We start from the raw sequence: 22,311 nt of genomic DNA, 5'->3' as shown, positions 1-22,311 counted from the left end.
AGCACTGAGAAAGGGTCCATGCTATGTGTTCTGCGCTCGCCTACGTGACTTCCCACACGCTTGCTAAACAAATGAGAACAATTCGGTTGGGGTCAAAAGTTCGTTGCTGGGGGTGCCTGGGTGTCTCAGTGGGTTAAAGCCTCTGCCTTCGGCTCAGGTCATGATCTCAGGGTCCTGGAATCGAGCCCCGAATCCGGCTCTCTGCTCAGCAGGGAGCCTGCTTCTTCCCTCTCTCTCTGCCTGCTTCTCTGCCTACTCGTGATCTCTCTATCAAATAAATAAATAAACTATTTAAAAAAAAAGTTCGTTGCTGGTCCTTGCTGCCCTAATACTGCTCATAAATTACTTTCAGGTTTGTTGTATCAATACAGAACAATTGTACTAGCATCAGCCATTTGGTGTCACGAGGTCTGCTTATAGTTAAATGTGAAACTTATTATGGGAACTCGTGGTTGTTTAACTAGACACAGGTTTATTGCTTCTATTATCACTATATATATGGCCTTAGTGGTTTGAATAAACAGCACTGTTGGACATCCTCCTCAGTGTTCCTCCTGCCCCCATCTCTTTGTCTCTTAAGTTCTTTTCACCATCCTCTTACCTTCACGTTCCTGGTCGATTTGTCGCCCCAGCCACGACAAGTGGCACCTGAACAGGGACCTGAGAACATTTCAAGGGAGCGTGCATATACAGGTAAGTAGTTATAAAGATTCAGGTAAGAGGAGCCAGGTTGTCAGGTGCCAGCAGGAGTAAAATAACATGGGGCAATCTCATTCTTTGGAACACGATCTTTTTGTTACTGCATTGCAGGCTATTATGAAGCAAAAAGGGTGCAAGGTCTCTAAAAGGGCCTTGCAGATAATTATGTAAATAAGCCTTCTTCTAGTATACCAGGTTGCTGGGCCATCCCTAGTGAAGGGGAATCTGACTTTCTCTCTCTGTGTTCCTCCTAATAACCCTTTCTCTGCCTCCTAGCAGCACTTTGTTTCTTCTGTCTCCCCCTTCTCCTATTTCTGCACCAACATACATGCAGCCTGTATGACTAGCCTTTAGATCATGCACCATGGCTCCTTCTCTTTTCACTGTCAATGAGCAAGAAGAGCACCCACTAGACCTAATGCCCCCCACTCCAGATCTCGTGTCTCAGGTAAACATTCAAAGTGGAGTGGGCCCAGGTGGAACGTAAATCAGTATTGGAACTAAGCTAAGTTTGTTGGTTTAATTAAGATAGACATGTCTTTGAAGTTACAGCAGTAAATGTGAAGCTTTTATTCTATCAAAGTTTACTGAAGGTCAAATAAGCTCATGTTATTTGTTAAAATCTGTTAGCAAAGAAATTACTAAACTTATAGTTAAAAGTCTTTAGTAACCTAAAAGTTTAAAATTTTGGTTGGATGACAAATGTAATTAAATTATGGACATCTAGGTCTTAACCAAACAGGGTAAAATGCTAAGTTATTAATTACTAAACATAGGTTTGTACTTTCGACTTCTTACAACAAAGAAAATAAGAATAATTAAATCTGTTGGTAAACATGTTTTATGCTTAACTGATTCATAAATTGGCACCTAAAGAAATCTGTTGCGACAGTTCACAATTGGTTAATACTTAGTCTTCACTAGAGATTAAGGTGTTTCTAAGAGTACAAAATTCTAACTGTAAGACTGATAAAAAATAAACAATATTTTATTAAAGATAAAAGGTAATTTTGTCCTAAATAAGATGGTTGTTTGGAAGAAAATGGCTTGGGACAAAACCTAAATGCAAAAGAAAGTTGTAGAAGGTTTATGAAGGGAAACCTTCAGAAAAGGAGAAAAAGACCAGATGCCTGATCCTGTCCTCTGCAGAGGATGCGGTTTTCTTTGTGTTTTTCCACAGGATGAGGACACCCCATGCTGGATGCCAGAGAGATGGTGCCGCCTCCTCACCCCTGAGGCAACAAATTGCAACACTGACCCTGAGTCGGAGAAATCAGCAGAGGAGAAGAAGACATCTTCCCCCTTACAGCCGGAGGGATGTTTCATGCAGAACTCTGGAAACTGGTTGCTGCCCTGGGACCAATCGGAGTGTAAATAGCCAGGAGTGGTTATACTGCCACAAAAGACTTCAATCTGACTTTGCGGGTCTGTGTTCCTAGACCTTTTTTACTGGTAGTGGGCTCGGGATCAATAGTTCTCACCTCTTTCCAAGGGGAACATCTATTGTATAATATCCATTGTGACCATTGTGTGTTAACAAATTGTGTACCTGTGTCCCTGCCTTCGTCAGGCACAGGTCCCATGATAGTGTTTGTAACTATGCAACCTCCATATATGTTATTACCTGTGGAAGTAGAAGGACCTTGGTATGCTAATTATGGTTATCAGTTTGCCCTTGAATTGCAGTTGCAGCTCAAACGATTCAAACGTTTTCTGGGTCTATTCCTGGGTCTAGCAGGAATAGCAGCACTAGTAACACTCATTCTCGTTGTTTACTGGACTCATTATATTACCTGCTTTTGTTTTAATATGGTGCATTGTACAGATTCGTACTAGGACAGCAACGATTACATGCGCAAGCACAAATTCATATGCTTGACTTATTTAAAAAAGGAAGGGAGAGATGTGGGAGGCCACAATAAGGCTTGAGACAAAGACCAAACCAGGCCCTGACTTGTGCCTCCTTTAAAGTCTGAATAACCTAACAAAGGGTTTAGGATGGGAAAAGTTGAGTAGCACTGAGAAAGGGTCCGTGCTATGTATAGTGTGCTCGCCTATGTGACTTCCCACACGCTTGCTAAACAAATGAGAACAATTCAGTTGGGGTCAAAAGTTCGTTGCTGGTCCTTGCTGCCCTAATATTGCTCATAAATTACTTTCAGGGTTGCTGTATCAATACAGAACAATTGTACTAGCATCAGCCATTTGGCGTCACAAGGTCTGCTTATAGTTAAATGTGAAACTTATTATGGTTGTTTTACTAGACACAGGTGTATTGCTTCTATTATCACTATATATATGGCCTTAGTGCTTTGAATAAACTTAGCACTGTTGGACATCCTCCTCAGTGTTCCTCCTGCCCCCATCTCTTTGTCTCTTAAGTTCTTTTCACCATCCTCTTACCCTCACGTTCCTGGTCGATTTGTCGCACTGGCCGCGACACAATGGGAAAAAGACTGTCTTCAAAAAATGCCATTGGGAAAACTAGTAATCTACATGCAAAATATTAAAAGCAAAAATAAACTACTGGGACTTCATCAAAATAAAAAGCTTCTGCACAGCAAAGGAAACGATCAATAAAACAGCCTATGGAATGGGACAAGATATTTGCAAATGACATATTGATAAAGCGTTAGGATCCAAAATTTATAAAGAACTTATAAAACTGAACATTTAAAAAAATGGGAATACATGGCTAGACATTTTTTTCCCAGGAAGACAAATAGATGGCCAAAAGACACATGAAAAAATGCTCAATATCACTAGTCATCAGGGAAATACAAATCAGAACTACTATGAGATACCACTTCACACTAGTTGGAATGGCTAAAATTACAACACAAGAAACAACAGGTGTTGACGAGGATGTGGAAATGGGGAACCCTCTTACAGTGTTGGTGAGAAGGCAAAGTGGTGCAACCACTCTGGAAAACCATACGGAGGTTCCTCAGAAAGTTCAAAATAGAACTACCCTATGATCTAGGAACTGTGCTACTGGGTATTCACTCAAAGAATATAAAAATACTAATTCAAAGGATAAATGCACCCCAGTGTTTATAGCAGCACTTGAATATATGTCAAAATATGGAAAGAGCCCAAATGTCCATCAACTGATGAATGGATAAAGAAAATGTGATATATACACAATGGAATATTACTTAGCCATCAAAAGGAATGAATTCTTCCCATTTGTAATGGCATGGTTGGAGCTAGAGAGTACTACACTAAGCCAAATAAGTCAGTCGGAGAAAGACAAACACCATATGACTTCACTCATTTGTGGAATTTAAGAAGCCAAACAAGTGAGCATGGGGGGAAAAAGAGAGGTAAACCAAGAATAGACTCTTAACTGTAGAGAACAAAGTGATAGCTATCAGAAGAAAGTTGGGTAGGGGTAGGTTAAATAGGTGATGGGGATTAAGCATTGCATTTGATGAGCAACTGATGTTGCATGGAAGTATTGAATCACTATATTATACATGTGAAACTACTATCGCACTGTATGTTAATGAACTGAATTTTAAATAATTTAAATAAAACTTTAAAAATTACTAGACATGTAAAAAGCGAAAAGATGTCACGCATAACCAGGTTAATATTTTTTCATTAGGAATACATGTAGAGGAAGAAACAAAGGGTGGCAAAGAGGGAATGCTGGAAAATACCCAGCCAAGATTTAAAAGATGAGAAGAAAAAGGACCTGAAAAGAGTCACTTGAAAGTTTTAACACAAGATTTTAGAAAAATCACAAGATGTTGAATCACAGAAGTCACATAGGGAGAAAGTTTCAAAAAGGAGGGAGTAGTCAACAAGGAGATCAAGCCAGATAGACTGTGAAAACCATCCACTGTGAATACCTTCAAAACTTTAAGCAAGACAGACTGTGAGAACTATCTGCTGTGAATATCTGCTGTGATACCTTCTAAGCCTGGCAAAAGTAGTTCCAGTGGAGAGGGTGGGGTAGAAGCCCGACTGCAAAGGTTCTCAAGTGTCAATATGATGTGGTAAAGGAGAAATGCTAGTTGTTTCTATGCAAGATTGTCTCTGAGCCAGGGTAGGCAAATATGTGTATATTTTTCTTTTGAAAGTATTTCTTAAACATTCTACAACCTTTTTTAGCAATGTCTCCTTTCTCTTTTCGTCACATTTATTTTTAATACACAATTTCCAATAAGAATTATGAAATTAAAATTGTTACCAAAAAAGGCATTCAGCAGCTTCTGAACCTGAATGTTGCTGCCCACAGTACGGTACAATCCTTCTGTCTTGATCCCTAGGGAAAGAAATTGAGGTCAGTTGTTTCCACAGCTACAGCTTTCATTTCCCTCAGGGTAGAGAAAGTAGGTACTTACATCCTAGTCAGTTCAAACAGAAAAGTGTCTCCCTACCCTCTCCAAGCTCTCCAGCCTTCCCCTGCAATAGGGGAACAGTTTTGAAACCTCTCTCCAAACTCTTCTCTCTATACTTTCATTTGGATTATACCAAAATTTCATTAATATGAACAGAAGAGAATATACTCTATAGTAAAAAGAAAAATATGCTTAGGTGGGTAGCAGCGGGTGGCTGGGAAAAGTGCCACCATCTTGGAAGGGAGCTAGGGTTTAATTGAAAAAGGAGGAAATACCAATCTCCAAGTTGCCCCGTGAGCAGTGATATAAAGGAAGAAAGCGATGGACTATGGCATATAGGAAACAGAGAGGCTTGGCTCATATACTACCTGCCTACATTCTAAATATTCTCAGAGAGAGACTGGAGAGAGTTTTTTAAGGATTTTATTTATTTATTTGAAAGAGAGAGAGAGATCACAAGTAGGCAGAGAGGCAGCCTGAGAGAGAGGGAGAAGCAGGTTCTCTGTTGAGCAGAGAGCCTGATTTGGGGCTCAATCCCAGGACCCTGAGATCATGACCTGAGCCGAAGGCAGAGGCTTAACCCACTGAGCCACCCAGGTGCCCCTAAACTGATATGTATTATGGTAGAAATTGAACTCTTATTTATTTGTGATGGAATGGTAAAAACACTACTTGAGGAGTGTTCAGTATTATTTTAGAATATCTTATAAGACGTTGGAAGCTCTTTCTCTTTATTTTTTTGAAATACAAGAGGCTGTACATATTTAATACATACAACTTGGTGAGTCTGGAGATAAGTGAAACCATCACCACAATCTACCCATCACATACCCATCACCTCTGAAACTTTCCTGCAGCCCTCCTTATTCATTATTTTTTTGTGATAAGAGCTCTTAACATAAGATCTACAATCTTAGCACATTTTAAAGTCTGCAATACAGTATTGTTAACTACAGCTTTATGCTGTACACCATATCTCTAGGACACAATTATCCTGTATAACTTAGAACTATGTACCATTTGATTAATTAAACTCTTTCTCTTTAAATGCAGGAAACCACAAATTATCCCAATATGCTTGGATACCACTGGCTTGAAATTTGCTGGAATTTTAGAAATTTATGCCTAGTGTTCCAGGTTTATAAATCGTCTTTATCGCTAAAATGAGTTCTGACCAACAACACCATTGCTAATTTTAGGAAATTGTCCTTGAATAAATTCAGAGTGACCAAATTCAAACACCGCCAATACTCTGGTTCATTTCTTACCTTTGGTCTCAATGACATTGATGCACTTCCTAACAAACTTGAACCCCAATTCATTCAGCTCCACTGTTTGAAACAAAGGAAAACAGAGTTAGATCCTGCTATAACAAGCTTTACCCACCAAACATTTATTGATCATGCTAGGAGACTGCAGTGAGAGACTAAGGGGTATGGTTTTTCATCTCTAATACCCTTAAATAGAAATATTTTTCCCCTTAAAAGAGTTTTTTACTCTTCTAACACAAAACGATGTTACTGATCTCTTTGCATTGTTTATTTTAGGCATGAGCAACATCAAACATAAAATATTAGGGTAGAAATGCACATAATTTCTATCATGTGTTTAGAATAAGAAAGATACAATGTTCTTCTCTATATTACTATTACTACCTATACCATAAGCTAAGATAAAGTGACTTCCTTATTTCACTAAGTAGACATATTAAAAAAAAAGGTATAAATTTTATTCCACACAGAGTCATCAACAAACACATTTGCGTCAGTATTAGAGAATATTAACTGATTAGGACAGCGAGCAGTTTGTAATGTCAATAGATTACAAATTTGACTCACTTTCTTCCTGTTTTGTTATGGGGCTGTGGTAGATCTACAAAAGAAGAAAAGAAAAAGCCATGGCTATTGTCAATCACTATAGGTAAGTGTGGCAAATAATACTAATCTCTTTCCCCAGGTAGTCCATCAAAACCATTAGTGACTCCGAAGCTTTAATAAGATGAAAAACTGGGCTAAACAGAATCTTTGCCTAGGTCCCCAGAAAACACTTGGATTAACAATCTTTGAAGCAGATTCCAAGTAGCTCACTGCATCTGAAGTTGTAGCCTACACATCTTAGAAATTTACTTATGTAAAGCTTGGAGAATTTTTCTGATAGAGCAAAAGAGCATGCGAGAAAAGAAACAGTTTTCTTTTTTTTTTTTAAATTTTATTTTTTATAAACATATATATTTTTTCCCCAGGGGTACAGGTCTGTGAATCGCCAGGTTTACACACTTCACAGCACTCACCATAGCACATACCCTCCCCAATGTCCATAATAACCCCACCCCCCCTCTCCCAACCCCCCTCCCCCCAGCAACCCTCAGTTTGTTTTGTGAGATTAAGAGTCACTTATGGCTTATCTCCCTCCCAATCCCATCTTGCTTCATTTAAATGAAGAAACAGTTTTCTAATGGATGCATGGCTAATGGGCATTGGCAGTAAAATGTAAATACTTCCAATACCAACCTCCTACCCCAAAGGCTAAGTAATGGGTGTTTCTCTGTAGAAAAGCAAGTGTCCAGCTGAAAGACACCCCTGCACTGATCAAGATTTGTCCGAGTCATATTGAAGAACACACTGAGAGCTACATGAGAGACAAAAGGGGAGATCCTCGACAAAGTCTAGTCCTGGCTCCACCTCTACCACATTAGGATATCTCGGGCATGTCCTTTTCATCTCTATACTTCAAGATTCGTATCTCTAAAATGATGAGGATTGGAGCAGATGTCCCTTCAAGTCCTGATCTTCTTTGACACTTTAAACAAAGGCATGTATACCACATCTAAGATTAGTGAATTGGGGTGTTTAGTAAATCAGCAAGAATAATAATGTGAAACTGCAGGAAGTAAGCCTTCTATATGGTATTTGTTAGTCTGCTTTAACAATCTCTCCTTTTATTTATTTTTTAAAGATTTTATTTATTTACTTGACAGAGATCACAAGTAGGCAGAGAGGCAGTCAGAGAGAGAGAGGAAGGGAAGCAGGCTCCCTGCTGAGCAGAGAACGCAATGTGGGGCTCAATCCCAGGACCCTGAGATCATGACCTGAGCCGAAGCCAGAGGCTTAACCCACTGAGCTACCCAGGTGCCCCAGCAATCTGTCCTTTTTTTTTTTTAAAGATTTTATTTATTTATTTGACAGAGAGATCACAAGCAGGCAGAGAGGCAGGCAGAGAGAGAGGAGGAAGCAGGCTCCCTGCTGAGCAGAGATCCCGATGCAGGGCTCGATCCCAGGACTCTGAGATCATGACCTGAGCCGAAGGCAGCGGCTTAACCCACTGAGCCACCCAGACGCCCCTCAATCTGTCCTTTTAAAAGAAAATTATCTGCATATGTGTGTATGCCCATGGACATTTCAATGAGGGAGATTTCTGTGCTGACCAGCCCTAGCTGCCACTTTTATTAACAAGCTATTTGCGGAAACACTATCAAAGTCAAGTTGTTAAGGATCAACATTTAGTGAACACATATTCTAATGTCATTCTCCACAAAAAGCCATCTGCATCCTTCAACCTCTAAAACCTAAAGAGAGAACAAATTTAAAAGAGGGAATCAAGAATAAAATGCCCTGCTGAGCCTCCTACCATCTTCCTAGAGAAACATCAGAGGCATGCAATAGTTAAGCTCGAGGTTTCTGGGAAAGAGGGAGAGACAGGTCATGGACTACTTTCTGTATGCCAGTCCTCACAGTACCACTTCCCTCCTGCTACCTTCTTGATTGCTATAAGTGCAGTCTGAGATCTGACCACTCCTCTTTAGTCTCGAGGGCACTGAGGAGACAGAGAAAGAAAACCCTGGGGTGTGTTTTCCCTCTTAACACATTTTTGCCTTGAATAAAACAAGAATATTAGACTATATTCAAATATTATTGAATCGCAGTAGCTTTGCACTCATTCTTCAGCCCAGTTAGAAGCACCTAAAACTAATACAGCACATTATGGTTGACAGACTTCCCATTCATTTGATTTTTCAAAGCAATTCTGTGAGTTAAGTGGAACAGAGATTATTAAACCCATTTTACTGAAGAGAAGAAAACTGAATCTCAGCTAGAATAACTTGCTTGAAGTCACACAACCACTGAAGAGCACAACTAGGATCCAAATTCAGGCTTTTGGAATTCCAACACTAGGAAGGTAATATTAGTTCATATGCCACTAGAAGAAACCCACATGGAAGATACTGAAGAGAAAAAGTGTTTTTCACTCATTTCTGACTCCTCATATTGGTAATTCTACGATAGTCACTAAAACTTTTAAGGTATTGCTTGTCCTCCTGTGTAACAATGTTCTAAACAGACTGGTACATCTTGAAATACAGGATGACAGTACCATCTTCCCCACCAGCTGTACCCTTCAAGAGAATAAGCTGACTTGGGAATGTAAGATGGGGGCAGCAAAACCATTTTGAATAAAATCTTAACAAATGCTTATTCAATTATGACAATTATTTTCCATCTTTCTATACGAATACATATTAGTTTTATAAACTGAAAAAGCTTAATTTTCTTTTTTTTAAATTTCTTTTCAGCGTAACAGTATTCATTGTTTTTACACCACACCCAGTGCTCCAGGAAAAACATGCCCTCCTTAATACCCACCACCTGGCTCCCCAACCTCCCACCCACTGCCCCTTCAAAACCCTCAGATTGATTTTCAGAGTCCATAGTCTCTCATGGTTCACCTCCCCTTCCAATTTCCCTCAACTCCATTCTCCTCTCCATCTCCCTATGTCCTCCATGTTATTTGTTATGCTTCACAAATAAGTGAAACCATCTGATAATTGAATCTCTGTTTGACTACAAAAGTTGGGTATTCATCCTTTCTGATGGAGGCATAATACTCTATAGTGTATATGGACCACATCTTCCTTATCCATTCGTCCGTTGAAGGGCATCTTGGTTCTTTCCACAGTTTGACGACCGTGGCCATTGCTGCTATAAACATTGGGGTACAGATGGCCCTTCTTTTCACTACATCTGTATCTTTGGGGTAAATACCCAGTAGTGCAATTGCAGGGTCACAGGGAAGCTCTATTTTTAATTTCTTAAGGAATCTCCACACTGTTCTCCAAAGTGGCTGCACCAACTTGCATTCCCACCAACAGTGTAGGAGGGTTCCCCTTTCTCCACATCCTCTCCAACACACGGTTTCCTGTCTTGCTAATTTTGGCCATTCTAAGTGGTGTAAGGTGGTATCTCAATGTGGTTTTAATTTGAGTCTCCCTGATGGCTAGTGATGATGAACATTTTTTTCATGTGTCTGATAGCCATTTGTATGTCTTCACTGGAGAATGTTTGTTCATATCTTCTGCCCATTTTTTGATATGATTATCTGTTTTGTGTGTGTTGAGTTTGAGAAGTTCTTTACAGATCCTGGATATCAACCTTTTGTCTGTACTATCATTTGCGAATTCCTTTTCCCATTCCGTGGGTTGCCTCTTTGTTTTGTTGACTGTTTCCTTTGCTGTGCTGAGGATTTTGATCTTGATGAAGTCCCAAAAGTTCATCTTCGCTTTTGTTTCCTTTGCCTTTGGAGACATATCTTGAAAGATGTTGCTGTGCCTGATATCGAAGAGGTTACTGCCTATGTTCTCCTCTAGGATTCTGATGGATTCCTGTCTCACGTTGAGGTCTTTTAACCATTTTGAGTTTATTTTTGTGTATGGTGTAAGAGAATGGTCAAGTTTCATTCTTCTACATATAGCTGCCCAGTATTCCCAGCACCATTTATTGAAGAGACTGTCTTTTTTCCACTGTATATTTTTTTCCTGCTTTGTTGAAGATTATTTGACCATTGAGTTGAGGGTCCATATCTGGGCTCTCTACTCTGTTCCACTGGTCTATGTGTCTGTTTTTATGCCAGTACTATGCTGTCTTGGTGATCACAGCTTTGTAGTAAAGCTTGAAATCAGGTAACGTGATGCCGCCAGTTTTATTTTTGTTTTTCAACATTTCCTTAGCAATTTGGGGTCTCTTCTGATTCCATACAAATTTTAGGATTATTTGCTCCAGCTCTTTGAAAAATACCGGTGGAATTTTGATCGGAATGGCATTAAAAGTATAGATTGCTCTAGACAGTATAGACATTTTAACAATGTTTATTCTTCAGATCCAAGAGCATGGAATGGTCTTCCATCTTTTTGTGTCTTCTTCAATTTTTTTTCATGAGTGTTCTGTAGTTCTTTGAGTACAGATCCTTTACCTCTTTGGTTCATGGTGCTATAGTAAATGGAATCGACTCTCTAATTTCCCTTTCTGTATTTTCATTGTTAGTGTATAAAAAAGCCACTGATTTCTGTACATTGACTTTGTATCCTGCCATGTTACTGAATTGCTATATGAGTTCTTGTAGTTTGGGGGTGGAGTCTTTTGGGTTATCCACTTAATTTTCTTTCTTAAGAAGAAGATCATGTGAGCGGGACACCTGAGTGTCTCAGTGGGTTAAGCGTCTGCCTTCAGCTCAGGTCATGGTCCCAGCGTGCTGGGATCAAGTCCCACATTAGGCTCCTTGCTCAGTGGGGAACTTGTTTCTTCCTCTACCTCTGCCTGCCACTCCCCTGCTTGTGTTCTTTCTCTCTCTCTGGCAAATAGATAAATAAAATCTTTAAAAAAAAAAGATCTTGTGGGCACAGCTACATAATCTAACACTGAAGCAAGAAGCTCAGAAACATGGATTTTAGGCCCCACTGTTATGCCTTTTCTGAGAAATCCCAGAGAAGTCCCTCGCCCTCTTTGGAACTCAAAATAGCTTACTTTTTAAACAAGAAATGTCAAGTCAACAATTCCTTCTAGCTCTAAAATTTTGAATCTGACAATCTGACTATTTAATTGTCCTAGACCCAGTGAACCACTAAGGGCCCTCACACACTGTACTATGGTGCTGAGGTTTCTCTAGTATCCTGAGGCAACTTACAGGTTCTTTTCCATCCATGGCTTCCATCCATAGCCTTCTGTTAGCTTCTGAAAGGGCCTGCAAAGTGATGGTTCCTGGCCTAATGGGGGAAAAATGACAAGTTAAAAGTAGAAAACACACTTGAGAAATTGGAGTGTTGTGATATAGGGTCCCTCTCAGCCCTGGGAGGTATCACACTGAGCAGGCACATACAGAATTCCAATTTTTCAAAATCTCTTTTACTCAAAAAACCAATGGAACATTTAGAGAACAGTAACTTTGGGAACCCTAGGGGAGATGGTATCTTGGCAGCATCATGCCAGGATCAGGCAAGGAGATAGGAAGGTAGATGCCAAGACACTTCACCACAATACACAATTAAATTGGCCCCATTGTACTTGAGACAAACTGTGGCTTTCTCTACTTTTCTCTTTGGGAAGCCAGCAGTTTCGTCTGGGCTCTAGGAGTAAGCATATTCAACATGGACACATCCATCCACCAAAACCAAAATAGAACAAAAAAGGGCTTTCCTACTTCCCCCATCTATGATGTCCAAAGAGTATTTCCAGTTGGAAAGAATTCAACAACATGCACGCTGGCTCAGCACAGGGAGGAGGCCTTCTGGCTGACTTAAGCAATCTATGACTAATAATAACAGTTATTGAATGCTCACTAGATCGGTACCAGTTTCTAATTACTTTATAGGTATTAATTCATGTAATCTACCCAGGAACCTATAAAGCAGATACTATGTAGGAATCCTTATTTTACAGAAGGGGAAACTGAGGCATTGAGTTGTTCCTTAAGTTCACACAGTAGGTAAGTATAGAACCAGGATTTAAAATTTAGGAATTCTGGTCCAAAAGCCATCTTCTTTCTTAACCACTATGCTACAACACCTTTTCTGTATCAGAAATGGTCTCAACCCCGTTGTTTGTTTGTTTTTGTTTTTTTTTTTCTATTTACTTGTAGGCTATGTATAACCAGAGATACCCCAAGGCGGTATAATCTGTATGGTCTTTTTAAACCTTCATGACCAAGCCCAGAATTTCAGATTGACCGTATTATACAGATATAAAGTCTCCTTGCATTCTCTGTATATCTGCATCATTATGAAAAAGTCGTCCCTCTTATTCCTTCTGTTAAGATAAGACCTCTCTGAGTCATGGAATGGTGCAAACCATGACAAGAGTTCAGAGAGCCTGGAATAATAACTGGGCCTCTATGGGCTTCAGTTTCTTTATCATAAGGGTGTGGGACCAGATGAGCCGGGAGGTCCCTTTCAGTTTTGAAACCATAGGATTCCTATTTGACTTTCCATCTTTTACTCCATTCAAGTGCATCTTAAAAAAGAAAACCTCCAAATGATCTTTAAGCCAAAATAAACTGAAAACCAGGACTTGGCTTTGGGCACTGGATTCTTTCAAGTTTACTTTTCTCTAACAAATAACCAACCTTTTGGATATATCACATGGGGCTAAAAAGTCTAGAAATCTTTGTAAAGACATCTACCCACCTGAATCCTAAAGCCAGAGGAAGAACAAGGAAATGGGCAACAGACATAAAAGCATACAGTACAGACCAGATATGACATTAAACACATTCTGGAACTCAGCTTCCCTATCTGGGAAATGAAAAATCCAATGTGTATGTCTCCTCTTAACCTTACAGAGAGCTTGAAAGAATGAATAAGTGATTATTCAAGAAGCACTGAGGAATCTTGGGTGCCACAGAAAGTCAAAGTAACAGAATAATATTTATAAGAACAGGATGACAAAGTAGAAAGAACATTGACTTCTAGTCCAGGATCTTCCACTGACTATCTTAATGACCTTAGACAAATCCCCTGTACTTCCTGAGGTCCCAGTCACTCATCCAGAACAAAAAGGCTTATATAGCATATATGCAGTATAGTGCAATAGTTAAGACTGTGGATTTGAAGACTAGAATTCCTGGGTTTGGATCTTGGCTCTACCATTTGCTATCCATGTTACCTAAATTGCTTCATTTCTGTCTCCTTGTCTTCTTTTGTGAAAATGGGATAAAACCACATGCCTCATGGAATTTTAGTGAGGATTAAAGGAAATTATGCATTTCAAGGGCTGAGAATAATGCCTGGTACAGAGGCAAATGTTAGCAGTTGTTATGTTTTTGTTGTTATCATTGAACTTCAAGCTCTATGAGTGATTTCAAATATTGGCAGAAAAGCTAATTTTTTTTTTAAGATTTTATTTATTTATTTATTTATTTAATTTGACAGAGAGAGAGAGAGAGAGAGAGAGAGAGCGCGCAAAAACAAGCAGGGAGAGTGGCAGGCAGAGAGAGAAGGAGAAGCAGCCTTCCTGCTAAGTGAGGAGCCCGATGTGAGGCTCGATCCCAGGACCCTGGGATCATGACCCAAGATGAAGGCAGAGGCTTAACCAACTGAGCCACCCAGGCACCATGGCAGCAAAGCCAATTAAAAAAAAGTACCCTCTATTCCTGAGATAGTAAAAGGGACTCAGAAAGTCCTTTGTTCTCTGTGCTGCAGTGACATGAGTATAGGTACCTAATGCCTGCTGGGAATGCTGACTTTGTTTCTTATATCAGATTTACTAGCCAGGAAAGCAGATGCCACATCCCTCAGAAAACTCCATGTCCACAGAGGTACCTCAGCACCCATTCATTAATATATTTGACCCTTCATTTCACAGCATGTTTATTTTCCTTATAAGACAATGGAACAAAATTAAAAAACAACAACAACAACATGGACTTTGAAGAACTATAAATGGGTGTTTGAGCTCAGCCTTGCCACTGTGTGACTTTGGGAAACTCACTTAACATATTCAAGTCTCAGTCTCCTCACCGGTAAAGTAGGGGAGGGGGATTAAATGAGTGAATGTTGTTTAAGTGCCCAATATGTGGTAATTAAAATCATAGACACACCAAATCTTTAATTCTTGGGTTCTAGTCTCAGAATTCCCAAGTGTTATGGGGTAGGAAAATACATTTAAAAATAAATACATGGAGCACTGGGTGTGGTGCATAACAATGAATCCTGGAACACTGAAAAAATAAAATTAAAAAAATAAATAAATAAACACACACCAAATTTAGTACCTATCATGAGCCATGCATAGCACTAGATGGAAGATACATGAAGATAAACTGGCGAACCAAGAGAGACTGCGGACTCTGAGAAACAAACTGAGGGCTTTAGAGGAGAGGGGGGTGGGGAATGGGTGAGCCCAGTGATGGGTATTAAGGAGGGCATGTAGTGCATGGAGCACTGGGTGTTATATGCAAACAATGAATCATGGAACACTACATCAAAAACTAATGATGTACTGTAATAAAGATAAACTATTCCCAGCACATAATCTCAGGGCCAAATTGTAACTGTTTTGAGTCTGTGGGGATATTATTTGCATACAGCTTGCAAATTTAAGCTGAAGGGGAATCAGAATGAAACTGGACACAGAAAATTTTAATTTCTTTTAAGCATCTTAATGATACAGAGCGAGAGACAATAAAGGTTCATGAAAAAGAAGCCACACTCAACAGTCATTTTCTGCAGTATGTAGAAGTATAGTTCAATAGCCTGAAGCTGTTGGAAAAATGAGTGACAGCTGCATGGTTACCAGTAACAATGTTTATTATCACAACCATCTTTGGTCAGGACAATCCATTTTTAACAAAGAAATCATATGGATTAACAAACAGAAATTTCAAAAAACAATTACAAATGGGGAAAAGGACTTTTTACTTATTATCAGACTAAAAAAAAGCCCTCATCTCTTGTATAATCTTTATAATTCCAGCCATTGATAGTTTTGTTCATATGATATTATAATTAAACCTTTAAATGCCTTTCTAGGAATCTGACCATTTTGTTAAATTCTCTTCTACTATGCAGTACATAATACATAGAAATACTAGACAGAAATAATATATAGAAACATTTATTCACTGAATTTTGGATCAACCTCTCAACTGCATAATATGCTTTCCTCCAAAGTAACTCCAAATGTTCTCATTTTAAAATTTCAAGGTTAAATGCACCTGTGATAAAACTGCCCAGATCCAGAAAACAAAAAGAGGGTACTGGAGAGAAACAAATACAACAAAGTACAAAGTTTGAAAGCCTTAGCTGAAATCAGAAAGTTGATCATCCAACTATTTCCAGTTTACCTGAAAAGTAGGAGAAGTCTGTATCATGTTTGCACCAAGTGGGGGGAAAAGACTCCCCAGTATCACTATCACCCTCCATCCCTTCTATCTCCCCTTAAAAAGGTGTTCTAATTCACTTGTTCTTATATGTTATATTAGGAGATAAAAGAATGAGTTTTGCTGAATGGGAGAAGATACTTGCAAATGACATACTTGCAAATGGCATAAGGGGTTAGTATCCAAAATTAGAAAGAACTCCTCAAACTCAACAACTAAAAAACAAATAATCCAGTTAAAAAATGGGCAGAAGACATGAATAGACATTTTTCCAAAGAAGATATCCAGATGGCTAACACATGAAAAGATGCTCAACATCACTCATCATCAGGGAAATACAAATGAAAACTACAGTGAGATACCACCCCACACCTGTCAGAATGGCTAAAATTAACAATACAGGAAACAACATGTGTTGCCAAGGATGCAGAGAAAGGGGAACCCTCTTACACTGCTGGTGGGAATGTAAAGTAGTGCAGCCACTCTGGAAAACCATATGGAATTTCATCAAAAAGTTAAAAATAGATCTATCCTATGATCTAGCAATTATATTACTAGGTATTTACCCAAAAGATACAAAAATACTTATTTGAAGTAATACATGCACCCCAATATTTATAGCAGCATTATCAATAATAACCAAACTATGGAAAGATCCCAAGTGTCTATTGACTGATGAATGGATTAAAAAGATATGGTGTACACACACACACACTGCAATATTACCCAGCCAACAAAAAAAAAGAAACTTTGCCATTTGCAACAAAGTGGATCGAGCTAGAGAGTATTATGTTAAGTGAAGTAAGTCAGTCAGAGAAAGACAAATACCATATGATTTCCTTCATGTGGAATTCAAGAAACAAAACAGATGAACATGGAGGAAAAAGAGATGCAAAACAGGAAATAGACTCTTAACTCTAGAGAACAACCTGGGGCTGCTGGTGGGGAAGTTGGGGGGGGTGGGTTAATTGGGTGATGGGTATTAAGGAGGGCATTTGTGATAATGAGAACTGGATGTATATAAGTGATGAATCACTAAATTCTACTCCTGAAACTAATATCATACTATATGTTAACTAACTGGAATTTAAATATCTAAACTTGATACTACAAAAAAAAATGAGTTTTGTTATGTTGTCCTTATAGTGTTGCCGAACATTGACCATTGCATATCTGATAGCAAATTAAATCCTAGGAGTGATTTATTCTGCCTAGAGCAGGTGAGACAAAGCTGACTGAAGTTTCCAGTCAGCTCTGGGCCAGGTCTAAAAGGGACCCCTGTGAACAGCAGCCAGAAGAGCCAAGACAATAATGTCATGAATAGATTTGCTCATTTTCATCACAAGAGATGACAGAGGAAAATAAAAGTTCTACTCAGGCTTAGCACCTGGTACATGAGGACATTACCAGTTCATACTAGCACAGCTTACCTTTCATTAGTTTCTATATCAAAACAGAACCTTTTGTCGATAGACTCTGTCTTCCTCCTCACGCAGTACTTCAGGGTTAAGTCCAAAGGCCCCTGATATAAGAGAAGGATTAATAGCCAATTTGAAAAAAAAATGCACAGAAGCTTCTTCTGCCTCCTGTAGTAGCCTCAGTCAGTTGGAAGGCATCAGTCAGGGCAGCAGGAGCAATGTTTATCCTCACCAAGAACCTTGTCCCTTCAAACAGTATTTGCAGCAGATGGTTTCTTCTTGCTCCAGTAATTAAAGGTTGAGACCAGGACAAAATGCTATGGGTAGGTCAGTACTCTTTTTTAGCATGGTAGATTAAATAGGAAGCTCATTATACATAATATAAGGGGAATGTAGGACAAATGGGCTGACCAAATGGCATTAGGTGTACTGAATAAAATTTTCATAAAACCTGCAGGTTGGGAGTGACCTTATACAGCCTTCCTTCCATTAAACTGGCAGATGGAGGAGGGGAGAGAAACATTTTCATTCCCCACCTCCAGACTCTTTAGGAAGACAGAAATCACAAAAGCAATCTCTCCAAAGATAGGCAGAAGTACAGAAAATGAGCAAATTTATATATTACAAAGTTCCATTTGGTATTTCATATATGCAAAATAGCGTAGCCCACCTTAGTCTTATGGGCACTTAATAAGGCCATTGAAGTCTGCTGTGTCCACAGATTAAAATTTCCCAATCCCACATTGTTCAGTTTCCCTCTATTATCTCAACAGAGACAATGTGGTATAAGAAAGAGAAGAAACACTTATCAATTACCTACTATTTGCCACACATTATGCTAGGTATCTTTAAACCAACTTTCTTCATAACAACCCTTAGAAAGAAGTGAAGCTCAGAGAGGTAAAATGGCTTACCTAAAGTCACCCAAGTCAGTATAGTGGAAATAGTATTAAATTAGGAAGTTTAAAATTTGGGGTTTTGTCTCAGTTACACCATTTACTAGCTTACAACCCAGAGAAAATCATTTTCCTCTCTGAACCTTAACTTTACAATCTATTAAATGGGAAAAATGCTAACCACTTTGATGCCAGAAATTCAGAAATACTTCCCAAGTGTCAGTTCTGGGTCTAGGTACTATGCCATCCAAACTGGTCCATACAGTTGATCCAACTGATCAAACAATACTTTTTTATTTCATTTTTTTATTATGTTCAATTAGGCAATATATAATACATCATTAGTTTTTGATATTATGTTCGACAATTCATTAATTGCATATAATACTTATTTCTTATTGGTACACTCAACTCCCTTTCAGGCCTACCCTTTTGCTGCCCCTACACTATAAAAACTCAACTCTAAATTCATCCTTCAATCTGCCTTCTCTACCCTAACACTGAGGGTATCAAGAATTACAAGTCCTTCAGGATGACAGCAACTAACAGCATCATATACTCACCCTCCCCCTTTTAAACTCTCAACTCTCTCAGATTCAGAGGCATCATAGGTCTGTCTATTACTCCAGGTTACCCCTAGCCACCCCCATCTGTTTTATGCCCCATCCATGCAGAAGTGCTCTCATTTCACACATGTCATAACTCTCATGACTCCATAACTGCAAATAATGTTTCCTCCATCTTCAATGACTTTATCTATATTCTTGGTCTGGCTAAACTCATAATTGTTCTACATACTGCAGTTCAGCTTTAATTTCCTTCAAAATTCTTCTCCAATCCCATATACTGTTCACTATGTATTTTGCGCATTATATTAAAGCTTCCCATTTCTGTGCCTTATTTCCCCAATTGACTGAGAATTCAAGGGCATGGACAGCATCTTATTTATCTTTTTATCTCTAGGATCTAAGAAAGATTAGTGCCCAAGAAATTTTTATGAACTACAGTATCATTCTTGCCATTTTTCTGATGAGGAAAATGATACTGAGCAATATTACATAATTTACTTGGGGTCAAAAAGCTAATAGGTCACAGAGGTAGGATTTAAACCCAGTTGTTGAAAGTCAAAATATAGCACTCCTTCCTCTTACTACAACTGCCTGACAGGGAAATGATGGGGATCCTATAAAAGAGAATTTGGGAAGATAACCTGTAAAATGAGCAGCACAACACAAGTGGAAGTTGATAGGCTGAACTAGTAGGGAACACTGTTAAGTACCATAATCAGAAAGAGGGATCCGTCTTCAAACTGAACCACTAATATTTGACAGGCATACTGAGAAAGTAAATGAAGCGCTTGACGAAAAGTGTCTAACTCAGTGCCGGGCACACAGTAGATGTCAATAAATAGTGGATTTTATGGTGTTATTATAGTCTCACTTCCTTGTATTATTTACCTTTCTAAAACACAAACCAGGAATAGGAACTGAGAGAAATGACAAGAAGAAATCATTTCCAACTTCATTTTAGGGAAATTCAAGTTACTAATTTACCTTCCTTTCCTTCTAAATAGAGAACCAAGTTCCTCTTTCCACTCCATAAGGAATCCCATATTAAAACTGCTTAGGCTGACTATTGCAATTTTACAAGCAGCCACTCAATGAAAAGGGAAGAAGGAAAGAAAAACTAAAAGGAGAGCTTGGGCTCATCTCCTAGGAGGATATGAAAGTGGGATGACTGCTTCTGTCTTGAGCTTTTCAGTAGGTGCTTGAGCAGAAAAGAAAGGGCCTAATCAGCTTATTTTAAAGTCTGGGACTGGGAAAGAAATGTGTGTAGGAAAAGAAAAGGAAGAAACTACAGGACAGTGCTTATAAGCACTAGTCAATAAGATACATCAGCTAAGTACCAACAGAAATGGAAAAAAATGCTGTCATAGAGCCCAAGATAAATTTAATGAAACCACTTGGAAGTTACTTTGGCAATTAACAGACTAGAAACTAAGAAGAGTTTTGGAGTCAGGAATGAGTAACTGGCCCATATAGAAGCATGGATGAGGGTTCTGGAAACCCCATTTGGTATACTTCATTAGAGGTGCATTCCATCTCCAATACCCATTCAAAGCTGAATGACAAAATTCTGGGTTCAAGACAAAAAAGGCAATTTTTCTATAGCTTGACACCAAATCTCAGTCCTCTCCAATTTTCTGTGAAAAAGTCACACAAGAGAGATCTTCTAGGGAAAGCACCAGCAAAGGAGACAAAATGGCCCAATTTTTCTCCAAATTTCTGCCTACCGAAATTAGGTCTTTTCACGCCACCAAGGTTCAGTGCTAACAAATGAACCTTGTTTGACTTTGTAAACAATTTATAAAGAATAGAAATCCTTAAAAATAATGCCTTACAACGCAGTCTAAGAGACAGTTTAAAGGGACCCACTACTTTTAGAATATGAATATTCTATCAGCTTTTATCTTAATAAACCCTTGAGAGACAGAATTTCCAAAGCCTCTACAAAGATAGGCAAAAGTGAAATGACAGAGTAAGCTTTTTGGCTGTGTTGTCATATATATAATATACTATAGCATAGTACAGTAAGTATAGTAAAGTATGTAATATATAAGATTAGGTTCTTCCAGGTAAGAAACTATCTTCTTAGTGTGTTAAACTCATCTTCACATTTTAGGGGATGGGGAAGGCTTGAAGGACAGAAGAAGAAGCATTACCTGCTTAAATATATCTGAAAATTACATAGAATAGGGGGTACAGATTATTCTAACTTCAGGAAACAGACATACTTCTCTAAAAACCAAGGAATTTCGGAAAATGATATTTTAAACACTTGCTGTTTAAAGGAATCCTAAGAATCCTAAGAAGTAGAGACTTCTTAAAAGCAAGTAACACTATCCTCTTGCAATTCATCTATATTCTTGCAAATTTTCTTGTACAATGTGACAAGCACTTGTAATAATTTAATAAATGACCTGAAAAAGTACAGGCATTTTCAGAAGGCTTGACATAATTAACGGAAATATTTCACTCAACTGAGTAGTAGCTGGCCCAATGCAAATTTGTGTCAAGAGGAACATACAAAGTCATGGCTTCACATAACCATGATGGACTTGATTCTTTGAAACTAAGTCAAGATATACTCTTTTCTAAGATACAGTCAGAGATGCGTTTCAAAAAATATGGCACACAAAAGAACTGACCTGTTTAGCACCTGGCTTCTGCTCCATAGGTGTCATGGTGAGCATTTTGGTCTCCTTCTCATACTGGCAGTAATATTTCACCCAGGATATTCCCAAAGCCCCTACAATGATAGGCAAAAGTGAGCTGACAGACTATATCCATTTGGCTGTCTGGTCAATACACTCCTAAGATGGAAGTGGTATAGCCTGCTCTTCATAATCACAGGGCTTTAGATCTAGCTCTAATCTTCCCCTGAACTCTAACCCTGTGGGCTCTCGATGCACAGCACATATAGAGATCCTAATCCTTATCAAATGCTTTCCATATCTGCTCTAGCTTACTCCAAATAACTCTTCTTGCCATGTCTCTTCTAAACGCTTCTGCTGTTCATCCTATTTTATGAGTTGGAAACATCTGTAATCTTCTCCTTCTTCTTCCCTGTAACTTGTCCCTTTTGTCTGGTGGTTGGGAACTGCTCATTCTTTTTCCCACATGTCGCTCCTTCAGCTGCTTCCTCTCTGCATCCCTTCTAGAATTGAATTAGTTCAGGACCCTATTGCTGAATTACTTATAATGTTTTATGATGTACTTCAAACAAAATAAAAATTCAACATTTCAC

At 38.7% G+C, this 22,311-nt stretch overlaps 1 protein-coding gene across 5 annotated transcripts in view; it reads right to left on the bottom strand.

Annotated features, from left to right (window-relative positions):
- OPHN1 (oligophrenin 1) overlaps window positions 1-22,311 on the bottom strand; it is a 510,840-nt gene that overhangs the window by 193,484 nt on the left and 295,045 nt on the right. For all 5 annotated transcript variants that reach the window (XM_032845576.1, XM_032845578.1, XM_032845577.1 and 2 more), the window contains 6 exons: window positions 21,713-21,813; window positions 17,621-17,712; window positions 12,003-12,081; window positions 6,887-6,920; window positions 6,317-6,379; window positions 4,898-4,972 (listed from right to left, as the gene is read on the bottom strand). In XM_032845576.1, the coding sequence (XP_032701467.1) occupies window positions 4,898-4,972; window positions 6,317-6,379; window positions 6,887-6,920; window positions 12,003-12,081; window positions 17,621-17,712; window positions 21,713-21,813 (444 nt within the window). The remainder of the gene's footprint in view (window positions 1-4,897; window positions 4,973-6,316; window positions 6,380-6,886; window positions 6,921-12,002; window positions 12,082-17,620; window positions 17,713-21,712; window positions 21,814-22,311) is intronic.

Source organism: Lontra canadensis, unplaced genomic scaffold (assembly GCF_010015895.1).
Source record: "Lontra canadensis isolate GAN:19392208 unplaced genomic scaffold, GSC_riverotter_1.0 scaffold166, whole genome shotgun sequence".
Classification (NCBI taxonomy): Eukaryota; Metazoa; Chordata; class Mammalia; order Carnivora; family Mustelidae; genus Lontra; species Lontra canadensis.
Note: the sequence above shows the minus strand (reverse complement) of the source record. Positions and strands in the feature narration are given on the sequence as shown.